At 48.6% G+C, this 12,866-nt stretch overlaps 1 protein-coding gene across 2 annotated transcripts in view; it reads right to left on the bottom strand.

Moving 5' to 3' along the window:
* The window catches only part of STK24 (serine/threonine kinase 24), a 91,069-nt gene that overhangs the window by 22,766 nt on the left and 55,437 nt on the right, over window positions 1-12,866 (bottom strand). For both annotated transcript variants that reach the window (XM_070471490.1, XM_070471489.1), the window contains exon 3: window positions 2,540-2,596. In XM_070471490.1, coding sequence (XP_070327591.1) covers window positions 2,540-2,596 — 57 coding nt within the window. The remainder of the gene's footprint in view (window positions 1-2,539; window positions 2,597-12,866) is intronic.

Here is a 12,866-nt window from a genome sequence, read left to right as displayed (position 1 = left end):
ACTCGGATTCTTTACCCTGCGTCACCTGGGAAACCCCCTCACATAATCCAGTTGCTTCATATAGCCCAGTTCCTTCTTAATTAGAGTCCTTAGATTCTGCTGTAATGCTGACATCTTGTAATCAGTGAAAAATCTCTGTGTCAGACCCTCTGTTGCTAATCCTCATTCCCCTTCTCCCAACTGACCTCACACTACTTTCCTTTCCTTGGAGCACTTCCCCACACGCAGTATAATCCACTGTCTGCCTCCACTGGGAACCTCAACTCCAGATGAAAAGGAAGGAAAAGAAAGTGTTAGCTATGTGACATGCTCAAAGGTAATCTTGGGTGAAGTAAGGTGCTGTCTTCCTGCCCCAGGCTAAGGTGTCATTGAGACTAATGTCTTATAGCCTCAGTAAAAAGGCAAGATGACTAAAATGCAGAGTGAAAAAAGCCATCGGCCTGTGGCATTATGTTAGAGCAGCTCCGGTGCATGAAGACGAAGTTGTGCCTCTAAAGCGAGGAGGGCGCCAGTGAGACCTTTGTGCTCCAGGAAACAGCAGAGTGCTTCCCTTAATAAGACGTGGCCAGCTCCCCCGACAGGCCACATGTATGGGGGCCGCTCCAAAGATGCACACAAACCTCTCGGCACCGTCCCTTAACAGAGAGACACTAGATAGATAAAGCAAGGTGGAATTTTCCAAAGAAATGCCCCAAACCCATTTATTCAACTACAGCCACACACGTTTCTAAAATCTTGTATGAACACTTAATAGACTCTCTCAAAATAATCCTAATAATCCTCTACATTCAAAAAATAAACAATTCTTGTATCTCATTATTATTTAAGTGCATCTTCTTTGAGGACTGGGGTCAGGACAGCAAAAAAAAAAAAAGAGGTAAGAGATTAAGAGAGAAATGACAAAGTCAGAGGGAGGAGTCAGGGCTTTGCAGCTGGTCACAATGTGCAACGCCCAGCTCTATTTGCTAGCTGGGACACCCAATTTCTGAGTGTTTCTGTTTTCTCAACTAAGATAAGCTGTTTTGGGGACATTCAAAAAGGGTGCCTGGAGCCCCTGAGGTAAGAAGGTGGATGGCAATTTGCTGGGACTCACACCAGATGGGATTTTATCTAGCAAGTGGAGAATTCTACACTGCCTTGCAAACTGTCCTGTCCACAATTTCACAGACTTCAACTCAAAAATCCAAAGAAAGTCGCCACTAAATAAATTCAATTATGGTGGCATTAGAAATGAATAAATAAAGCATCTAGAGACTAGAACTGCTGCTCTGAAGAGCTCAGCGTTGGGAAAGCATCTCCACAAATAACTTCACACATGCCACAAATGAAATTCACTTAAGATAATAGAAAATCTAATTATACAAAATGAGGCAATTTTCTACATTTCTGTAGTAGTTCTCAAAAGAGTAAAAAAGAAAAAAAGAAAGCTCTTTGTGTAATACATGTATTTATGGGAAAGCAAAGCGAGTCATAAAACGTATCCAGCTGTTTTGCCACTTTTCCATTTTAATACAATTGTTGAGACTGTGTTAAATTTCTTTCCTGAAATTTCCTTTCGAACTCTATTTTGACCAATTGCTTTTATGGTTTATAACATTTTGTGATTTTTTTGTTTTTAAACTTGGGTACCAAGCCTTCCATAATACACACAGTTTTAGAGGTTTACCTTCCCCCCGCAGTCAGGGAAAAGAGTGCTGATTAGGCTGATTTCACTGCATGACCACGTGGGGGTGAGATGTCAGGGGCTAAACAGCCGTGTGAGATCTTTTAGTCTTTGTTTTGCATATACTGTGTTTCAAGGATGATCCAAGTAAATGCTTATGAGCTGCTGGTGATCTCTGAGCATCTCACCTGAGGCTAAACGTAACCATGTTTTACCATGAGAAATGAATCGCAGTCTGTGACTCTGAGGTCATCCTACACCGAGCTGCCACCACCGCGTGCGGAGGCCAGGCAGCCGGGCCCAGGCCAGGTAGGACACACCGCCGCTGGCAGGGGTCAGCTCCCCCAGAAACACACTGCGGGCGCAGCGAGGCCCCTCTGCATGTGCCCCCAGGAAACAGACGCGCGCGTCCACACGTGGCCTGACCACCGCTCCCACGTGTGATGCTGTGCCTGTCTCTTACCCCTGAAACCAAATTTTAATTTTTTAAAATTCTAATGAATTATAAATGAAAACGCTCCACGCGTGTTTTAGAAGTGAAGTTACCATCTGCAATGGGAAACAATGATGGTGCTTGAATGCCACAAAAGTTCAAACCAGTTTTAGAAAATTAGAAACTGTTCTGAGGTCGGACAGGGCAGGCAACACCTTTTGTGGCTGTGTGGAATGAATTCACTGGTTTCCCACGATACAGCAAAAACTGGCTTCACAAGGGAACCTCTACTTTTCAGCAACGTGTCAGGAGCAGAAATCCCTATTATAAGGAGTATTTTGGCCCTTTTTTCATGCAACTGAAGAGGGAGACAGAAATGCAAACAGTATCATCTTTACAACCAAGACCGCTGCTGCGTGTTCAACATCCAACGTGATACTTACGAGGTCCAGCGCAGAGCCCCCACCAAGATATTCCATTATTATCCACAATTTAGTGTCCTGCAAAGACCAAAAAAAAAGAAGGAAATTACAAAAAAAAAAAAAAGGTGGGGGGGCAGAAATATTTTAAATAATCTAAAGGCATTTTCCACTTTGATTCTGGAACTAGAAAATTTTATAAATACATAACAGCAAATAAAGCACATCCAAGTGAGAACTGTGTGTGGAAACCTGGGCTGTGTCAGAGGGACCCTGCACCAGAACCCCCTTGCCCTCGGGCACCGGGTTCCACACCTGCTGCACCAGGGCTTTGAAGGGGGCGTGCCTTGTTTTCACATGTCAGCCGGTGACCCTCTGGCACAGGAGGGTCGGCGGCGGGGGGGGGGGGCGGGGGTGGGAATCGGCCCTCAAGGCCAGGCCAGCAGCAGGCACTCGCGTCCGGCCCTGGGGGTCAGCCAGGAGGCGCCTGAAGTGCAGCGCCGGGGAGGGGCCACCTCCCTCCGGCCTGCCGCTCTGAGCCGCGCAGGAGGGCAGGTGGCTTGGCTGGTGCGGACGGTCCCCCAGGAAGGCCGCGCGCCCTCCCTGGAGACCTCCAGGCGGGGGACAGTGGGCGGCGTGCTCCTTGTCTTCCAGCCTCTGTGTCTTGTGTCTCTTCCTTCCATCCCTTCTGAAGCCTCACGGCTTCCCAGGTTCTTTTCAAGCACAAATCCCCAAGTGCTCCTCCTCTGAAAGCCAACGTGCTTGGGTCCTGAAGGCTACAGGCTCCGCCGGGATTTCTCACCCTCAGGATTTCTCGTCCTGGCACCACTGACACTTGTGGCGGGACCACCTCTGTCCGGGGGCTGCCCTGTGCCTGGGATGGTGTTGAGGGGCATCCCTGGCCTCCGACCACTAGAGGCCAGCAGCGCACTCCCCGGGCTGAAGCCCAGACAGGGCCAGTGTCTCCTGGGGGCCAAAGTCGCCCCCGCTCAACTGCATGATCGATGTCCACCAGCCTCAAGTGTGAACCGCACGGCAGTGCTGACCGACAACTCTCGCTTGCCCTTGGCAAAGCCAGTTTACACCGGGCAGCCTCCGAGCTGGGAGCCGGTCACCAGCTAACTCACTGTGAGGCAGCCAGGTTGTGAGTGCGTGGGCCAGAGGAAGACGGCAATAATAAACCTCACGGTCCATCGGATAATAAAATGAGATCACGAATGTGAAAGCGCCTTGCAAAGCTCAGGGAACTAAACAAGCCCAGAGCGATTAGCCTCTGCCTCAGCGTCAGCCTGAAGCGCCTCAGAATAACCTGATAAAACCGAAGCAGTCCAGTTACCGAGGCCAAATAGTATTCCCCTGCATGGGAATTTCTGAGCCAAATAAAATCTGGAACACTGATTCATACAGATCCTACAGTAGAATGAAAAAATAATTACTGCCCCACAAGCCTTGAGGCCAGAGTGCTTGAGGAGAAGGTTTGCTCAAGGGACACACAGGACCTGTTCTGGGGACCAAACTGGTGACCGAGTACAGTCATGATCCAGATAAGTAGTCAGTACCCTCATAAAACCTCCTGCATGAATGACTTGTGGGAGCACTCTAAGAAAAATAAGTAAGAGTTCTAAAAATAAGAATGATCTTAATCAGAATATTCCATTTTTTTAAAAAATGACCTCAAACCATGTCAATTATGAATGACCTTGTAAGCTCCTCATAAGGGAAAAAAGTATTTATTTAATAACTTCAGGATTGAAAATTTTAAAGGCACCCAAGTGTTAACCACCCAGGTGGTGCGAGCGGTAAAGAGTCCACCTGCCAGTGAAGGAGACAGAAGGGACGTGGGTTCGATCCCTGGGTCGGAAGATCCCCTGGAGTAGAAAACGGCTTACCCACTCCAGCATCCTTCTTGCCTGGAGAAGCCCATGGACAGAGGAGTCTGGGGGGCTACAGTCCACGCGGCCGCAACGAGTGCGACACGACTGAAGCGACTTGGCACACGCACACAATGTGTGGAGTGGGAAGTTTCCCCTGGCTCTTGGCTGCCCAGCCTCCACATCCAACTTCTCATCGTGTTTCCTGTAACTTCAGAGACTGTCTTCTGCAGATACCTATGAAACATTCCTCCACTTCTATTCAAACGTAACACTCTATGCAATGTTGTGTGCTAAGTCGCTCAGTAGGGTCTTGGCGACTCTTAGCAACCCCATGGACCGTTTCCCCCCAAGCTCCTCTGTCCATGGGGATTCTCCAGGCCAGAATACTGGAGGGGGTTGCCATGCCCTCCTCCAGGGGACCTTCCCAACCCAGGGATCAAACCCAGGTCTCCCGCATTGCAGGCGATTTTTTCCACCATCTGAGCCACTGTTCTGTACCGTGCTTCTCCTCAGAGCACTCTACACCTGTCCATTAAGGAATTTTTTTTTTTTTGGTAGTCATAACCAACCCACACCCTACTGACAATGTTATTTCCATTCTTTTGCTATCATGAGGCAGCTGTCAATTTAAGAACTTCCCACATGTATCATTTTAGGAGTTCCTGGATGCTGAGTCAAAGGAATCCACTTGAAATTAAACAGATAACGACAGATAATTCTTCAAAGAGGTCAGCTCAGTTTCATTCTGCCTCCAACAATGTATGGGTGCTAATTTTCTCCCCTTGCTTTGTCAACACACTCTATCCCTTAACCAGTGTCATGGAACTTAGGAGCTGAATTGTAGTCCCCCTGTGAAAGTCATACACTGAAGTCCCAACCTTGAGCACCGCAAAATGTGCCTGTGTTTGGAGACAAGGTCTTCAAGAAGAGGTGAAAGGTAAAGTGAAGTCACACAGGTGGGCCTCGTCCAAAGTGACTGGTGTCCTCCTCAGGAGATATTAGGACCCAGACTCACAGAGGGACGACCATGAGACGACACAGGGCACCTCCCAGCCAAGGAGAGAGGCCTCGGAAGACACCAGGGACTTGAGTCTGAGTCACGTGTGTTTTCTTTTTTGTAAGCCCTTATTATATCCTTTAGCTGCTTTTCTGTTGACCTAATATTAGAGAAAGCAGCTAGCTCCCTGTAACATGAGCCACAAACACAGCAATGTCCTCACCTGTCTTTTGATTTTGCTTTTGGCAATTTTTGCTTGTGGAGATTAATTTAATGTGGACACCACGTCTACAATGCTACCACTGACAGGCAAACTTGCCTGTGCCGTCTGGCGTTGGTGACTGAAAGCTGGCACTCCCCACATTCACAGACATTCAGACGACGGGAAGGTTAAAACAAGGTAAATGAGAAAAGGGGCAGATGTGGCAGCGGCAGCGTAACAAGGATTACATTTTACAGATGAGTTCTGAAATGAAGTAAGTTCTGCTTATGCTTCTGTGCTGCAAGGAAAGGCTGGGCCCAGGAGGTCTCAACAATGCAGGAGGTCTTAGTAAGCCAGCGTATGGGTTATAAAAACCAAAGCTGCCTTCTGTGAAGATGCCGGGCGTGAACGCACTTTCCAGCCCAGGTTTGGATCTGCCTCTGGCAGCTCCGCGACCCAGAGACCGGGCTTGGAGCCATGTTCAGTGTCCCGTCTGCTCCGGAAGGACGCCCACCTCAGGGGCGAGCCTTGCACACCGCAGTGCCCGTGAACTTGAGCCGTTACCACACGGACTTCATAGTGTCCCCTGTTTGAACCCAGGTCCACTGGGAGGCTTGTGAAACTAGGAGGCAAGAAACTGGTATCGAAGCCAAACCCCTACCCTGTTTTACAGTCAAACAACGCCCTGACGATCGTGGCACCTTCCAACTGTACTCCGGGCACAAGAGCCCCATCACTGACCTGGACAAAAGCTGATTTAACTGTTCCTCTGCCCCACAGACGTCAGCACTGCTCAGTGACTCACACCTGCCCCACACACACAGTGCCACGGGGGGTTCCAAAGTGACAGGGCCCAGGCTCTGTTCCTAAATGAATCACTTCTGGTGACAGAAAAGTGACCAAATAACCACCACCAGCTGGCCTGTGGTGGGACAAAATGCTGTGGGTGCTCAGAGGAGAGATCAATGGCCAGCACCACGGAAGTAATAGCGAGAGAAGGAAATGAGAAGATCCATCAGAAAACCAACGGCCAACAGGCACCTGAAAAGGTATTCAACACCACTAATGACCAGGGAGATGCAAATCAAACAACTCCAGTGAGGTATCACCTCACATGGGTCAGAATGGCCATCGTTTAAAAGCCTACAGATAACAAATGCTGGAGGGGAAGTGGAGAAAGGGGAACCCTTCCCAGACTGTTGGAACGCTCCTGAAACTGTGGGTATCCTCCTGAAACTGTTGGTGGGAATGTTAAGTTGGTGCAGTCACTACAAAGAACAGTATGGACGTTCCTTAGAAAATTAAAGAGTTTCCATATGATCCAGCAATCCCACTCTTGGCATTCATCCAGACAAAACTATCATTCAAAAAGATAATATACCCCTGTGTTCACAGCAGCACCATTCCATAGCCAAGGCATGGAAGCAACCTAAATGCCCATCGACAGATGAATGGATAAAGAAGGTGTGGCATATATAGACAGTGGAATATTACTCAGCCATAAAACAGAAGGAAATAATGCCATCCGCAACCACATGGATGGACCTGGAGATGAGCATACTAAGGCAAGCAGAGAAAGACAAGTATCATATGGTATCACTCATATGTGGAATCTAGTAAAAAAAAAAATTATATAAAGAAACTTATCTACAGAACAGGAAGAGACTCACAGACATAGAAAACATGCATCTAGGTCATCAGCCTCTTCCACTGGACAGAACTGCATACCCAGCGAGTGCAGGGAGGGGAGGCAACTGGCGCTGAAACCCAGACTCAATGCTGAGTCAGACACCGAAACAGCAAGAACCACAGGAACAAACAGCACAGACGCTAAGCAATTTCTAAAGGATGCCAGCGAGGGAAACATGTTCTAACATAACTGCTCTTAACCGCTCTCCTTTCAGAAAGCAGCGAACTCTAATCCGACTGCCTGAAAAGAACCTCAATTTACGTAACGTGTGCCTGGGACTTGCAGCATTCCCACGCCCCGCTCCCCTGTGCCAAGAAGAACTTCTGCCCTAATGTCCTGCAGTAAGTTGGAAAGGACATGGAGCCGTCCCCCCCAGATGCTCTTCCCGGGATTCACGTCAGGAGATTCTCTCTTCTGGAAGAGGCTGCCTTCTAACTGCGTGCATGTGTGTGCGTGAGTCTCAGTAATTAAGTCTCCCCAGACGGGTACTGAGATGTTCTGCACCTTGGCATCAACACAAATCCGGCACAACGCAGTAAAAGATGTGTTAATGTGACGTTTCTGTGCTGAATGCTGGTAGAAATTAAGATGGATAAAAGCACTCTGCTTAAAGATCCTTACTGGGTCTCAAGGAAATAAAACTCACAACCTAAATCTGACGGAGAGGAAACAAAACAAGAAAGAAGGTGGAAGGAGTGCCTGGGGAGGTGAAAGAGGGGGACCGCCCCCCCCACCCGCCCCCCATCCTCATACAAGAGCAAGTGTAACAGGCAGTGGGCATAAACTGCCAAGTCGGACAAGTCTGCCATAATCACGATAAGCTAAGACTCTTATCGACTCTTCCTAAAAGTGAAGTGTTTCAAATAATTACAAGAGTATCCTTCCGCCAGGTGAAGATTTTCGTATCATTGCACATCATATCCAAAATCACTGCAGATGGTGACCGTGCCCATGAAATTGAAAGACGCTTGCTCCTCGGAAGAAAAGCTGTGACAAACCTAGACAGCGGAATAAAAAGCAGAGACGTTATTTTGCCAACAAAGGTCCATATAGTCTAAGCTATGGTTTTTCCAGTAGTCACGTAAGGATGCGAGAGTTGGACTGTAAAGAAGGCTGAGAGCCAAAGGATTGATGCTTTCCAACTGTGGTGTTAAAGAAGACTTGAGAGTCCCTTGGATTGCAAGGAGATCAGACCAGTCAATCCTAAAGGAGATCAACCCTGAATATTCACTGGAAGGACTGATGCTGAAGCTGAAACTCCAATACTTTGGCCACCTGATGGGAAGAGCTCACTCAGTGGAAGAAACCCTGATGCTGGGAAAGACTGAGGGCAGGAGGAGAAGGGAGCAACTGAGGATTGAATGGCATCACCAACTCAATGGACACAAGTTTAAGCAAATGGTGAGGGACAGGGAAGCCTAGGATGCTGCAGTCCATGTTGTCACAAAGAGTCAGACACGGCTGAGTGACTGAACAATGACAACACAGCATACATCAGAAACATCTGCAACAAAACCATAAAACCGAATGAAGTGATTGCTATGGTGCAGAATTAATTCTCTGATAAAGACCCAGCCCAAAGATGGGACAAGACCAAGCCTGAGGGTGAACACAGCTGAGAAAAAAGACTTTACTGTGGTTTACAAATTGAAGAGAAGCCTTAAGTGTTCAAGACAATTTATGGAATTAGGATATTCACCAGTAACAGATGCTATTATTTCAAGTGCATGGGTGTCGAATTCTCTTATGTATTTATACTTCTATTTCCATCCTGCAGGGTAATTACCACATCCCAACAGTAAACCGCTTCCAAAGGAAGGGACTTAGCATGCTGTCTGTTCAGCGCTGGGTTGTACTGAGGAGACGTTTCTGCCACCCGAATCCTTGCTCCTCTTGCTCCCCACCTCCCGGCCACCTCACTCGCTTTTATCTTCTGCACAGCCCTATTCCAGAATAACAGTCAGACAGACGCAGGTACTCGATTTACAGTTAGTTTGTTCACGATGGGCGACTGGACACAGTCAAGCTGCACATGCATCAGACGAGCAACCCCTTCCCAGGGCACAGACCTCAGGTCGCTGACGAGACCGGTGGTTCTGGTCCCCCACACCCGACCGTGACATCAACTACCACCTCCCCTGGCTCCACCGCTGCCTTGGCCAGAAGACCCCATTGCGGCATTTATACAAACATCCACACAGCTCCGTACAGACGCCCAGAGAGGAGCCACACTAAGTGCCCCGTCCAGCAATTGGCAAACTGTGGTCAGTCGGTAATGACCATCACATCGTGTGGTTCCCAGACAGGGTTCGATAAAAGTCCGAGTCTGCATTCTGATGGCCTCATTCACCCAAACACCTTAAAGGCCCGCTTGCGCTGCGTGACAATGGGTGGGGAGGGGTCCATTCTCCTGACCCACAGGAAGCTTCTCTGTAGTTACATGCTAAGCAGCTGCTCATCACATAATCTAAGTAAGGGCTGTCATCTCAGGATACCTTTTTCCTTCCCCCCAGAAATTTACTTAGACAATGTGATGTGATTAGTCGCTCAGTCATGTCCGACTCTTTGCGACCCCATGGACTGTAGCCCACCAGGATCCTCCGTCCACGGAATTCTCCAGGCAAGAATACTGGGAATGGGTTGCCATTTTCTTCTCCAACTTGGACAATAGAAGTTAAAAAAAAAAAAAAGCATATGGCATAACTGTGGGTGCTAAGTCGCTTCAGTTGTATTAGACTCTTTGCAACCCCATGGACTGTAGCCTGCCAGGCTCCTCTGTCCATGGGATTCTCCTGGCAAGAATTCTGGAGAGGGTTGCCATTCCCTTCTCCAGGGGATCTTCCCAATCCAGGGATCAAATCCGCATCTCCTATGTCTCTTGCACTGGCAGGCGGGTTCTTTACCACGAGTGCCACCTGGGAAGCCCAAGATGGCATAATTAATTATAACTATTGTATCTAAATATATCAGTTGTGTTGAGATATGTCAAAGGTTTGAATGTGCAGAAGAGGAAAGCGTTGGCCAAAAAGTTCACTTGGGTTTTTCCATCAGCTGTTGAGACAAACAGAACTAGGAATACAATTAATGCTTATTTCAAATCATAGGTATCATCAGACAGAAAACAGACCTGAGTTTCTTTTTGGTGAAGTAAAATATTTCGCCTGATTGGAATTTTAATTCGTTCAACTTTCTTGAAAACCATAAAATGAAGATGCCAAGTGTCTGCAGGGACGTTCTGCAGTCAGTCAGGTAGGGTGTTCGGGGAGAGAAAGGAATCCATGTCCCTGTCCTCGGAAACACCTCAACGTTTTCTGTTCCCTTTGGTACTGAGCCGACTGCTCGATTCCCATGATTGACTGTGAGATGAAATATACTCCCCTGTGATTTCAAGCCAGATTTCCTTGGGGATTCATTTTGTCCACCCACCAGTCAGTTGTTCTGCTTCTACCCGCGGTCACCCTGGGGTCTGATACAAAGGGCTCCCGGGCCGTTTCTATTTTTCCCAGAAACGCAAGGACAGATGCTTGCAAACTAAAAATCACTCAGAGAAAACAGATGTTCTTTCCCCTCTCCCAGAATCAGAAGCTGCAGCTGTTCCAGGACAACGGGGAATGCGTCTGATGACTTCCAAACGGCCACGGAAGTTGGGAGGGTGGCTGTCACCGTGTGGGCGTGGGTGGAGGGGACACGGGGCTCCCCCCACGTGGTTGAATGACCGCACAGATCAGCACAGTGCAATGAGAGCCCCACTAGGCCAGGGGTGGCAGGCGGCTCACGAGGGCGAAGGACACCCTGGTCCCCGCACGTGGGAGTCCATCTCCCACGATGGGAGTACCATCTCCGAACAAGGCAGCGAACGTGGATGGAGGGAGAGTGTGCAGGCCGAGGTCCGGGCTCCAGTGTGGGGGAAAGGCCCTCCTCGCAGAGCTGGGGGACATGGGACAGGCTGCCGCTGCCAGCTCTTCACACAGCCAAAGTCAGTGACTAAACAACCAAGGACTCCGCAGGCCCGGGACGGGCTCTGCCCCGCGCCCTCTGGGCGTGGCCCGCCATCTGGCCATTCTTGCAGAACTCTAGGGCTCCCCCATCCGCAAAATTGGGGGGAAAAAAAAATCCAACATCTGGGAAACAGCCGCTCAGAGGAGGTTCGAGAGAGCTGTGCATCTGCTCACGTTTAGGAAAACGTGCGTGAATTTCCTCCCTTTTCACAGACTCTACCTTCTCATAGCCACGCTGCTCACGTGGAATCATAAGCCCCAAGCCCATTTTCTTTAGAGAATATAGAAAATTAACTGGAGCCAACAAATAGTGAACACAGATGGAAGGAGCACAGGAACGGGGCAGATATTTGGAAGTAACTCTGAAATCAACTGTGTTTAAGAGTTTGAGCCAAAAAAAAAAAAAAAGAGTTTGAGCCAAAAACCTAAGGAACTGACCCAGAGGATTCGCAAACACACGATAAAATGGACAAATCAGATCACTTCCTGGCACAGAGGCCACGCTCCCTTCCAAGTTTTAATACACTGAGAGTCTAACGTCGTCAGGTCGAGCACTTCTAGAACCAGCAGGCATTTTCCAGATTCTTCCCAACCCCACCAAGTTCAGGCACAGGCACGGCCAAGGGAGGCAGGTGGGCAGCGGCCACCCTGCTCGGCCTCTCCTTGCGGGTGGGCCGTTCACCCCAGATTAGGAGTCGAGGTCTCTGAGGATTGCAGAGATGGAGGCAGGAGTGCCTGCCCACCTACCAGGCTTGCATGTGCGCGGCCCCAACGCTGGGCAATAGCAGGCGGCCCTGCACGAGAAGCAGGGGCCCAGTAGGGTCCGGGCAGGGCAGAGAGGCCCAGGCAGGCCTGGGACGGCTTCTCTGACGGTACCTTCATCCCTCGGTTACACTGTCTACTTGGGGAGGAAGCAATGAACAAAATGCAAACTGCACCCCCGCTGGGGCTGAGGAGCCCTTAGAAACAGCTTTGGCAAACCTTTATGAAAAAGTGAGACAAAAAGATTTTAGGGACTTGTGGTATTAATCACCCCACCACCAAGCCCCCAACAGCTTCTGTCCGTTAAGATTTTAAATCCACCGTAGATTTCTGCTCTCGTGATCTCTGTGTGTTGTGCTAACTTATTATCTTGCGTTTCCTACAGAACAAGGCATGCACGAATAATTCACAGCTTATTTCCTCTCAAATCCCATGGTCTCACTCACAAAACTACTGGAAAATAAAACTGTTTAAAACATAAACATGTTATTTCATTAATTGCCTTTTATTTCATGCTTCATAGTCCTTTAAACCACCAACAGTGAAAGGAATGCTTTTCTCAAGACGGCTAAATAGCAGGAGACCCACAGAAAGTTGCTGCTTCGTGTCAACTTGGCGTCTCCAGACTTATGTTCTCCACCACACTTGTCTCCTAAGGCTCATCCTCCAAGTGCTGACTAGAGAGCTACTTTCAGAGGGATCTGTCGGGTATTTCACAGAACTGAAATTTATCGAGCGAGAAACACAGAGAGACAGAGAGAAGGGTCCCACAGAGAAATACATTTAGGAATGTCACATATTAAACTTCCCCTTCAAGGCTCAAAAGCT

Source organism: Odocoileus virginianus, chromosome 8 (genome assembly GCF_023699985.2).
Source record: "Odocoileus virginianus isolate 20LAN1187 ecotype Illinois chromosome 8, Ovbor_1.2, whole genome shotgun sequence".
Classification (NCBI taxonomy): Eukaryota; Metazoa; Chordata; class Mammalia; order Artiodactyla; family Cervidae; genus Odocoileus; species Odocoileus virginianus.
Note: the sequence above shows the minus strand (reverse complement) of the source record. Positions and strands in the feature narration are given on the sequence as shown.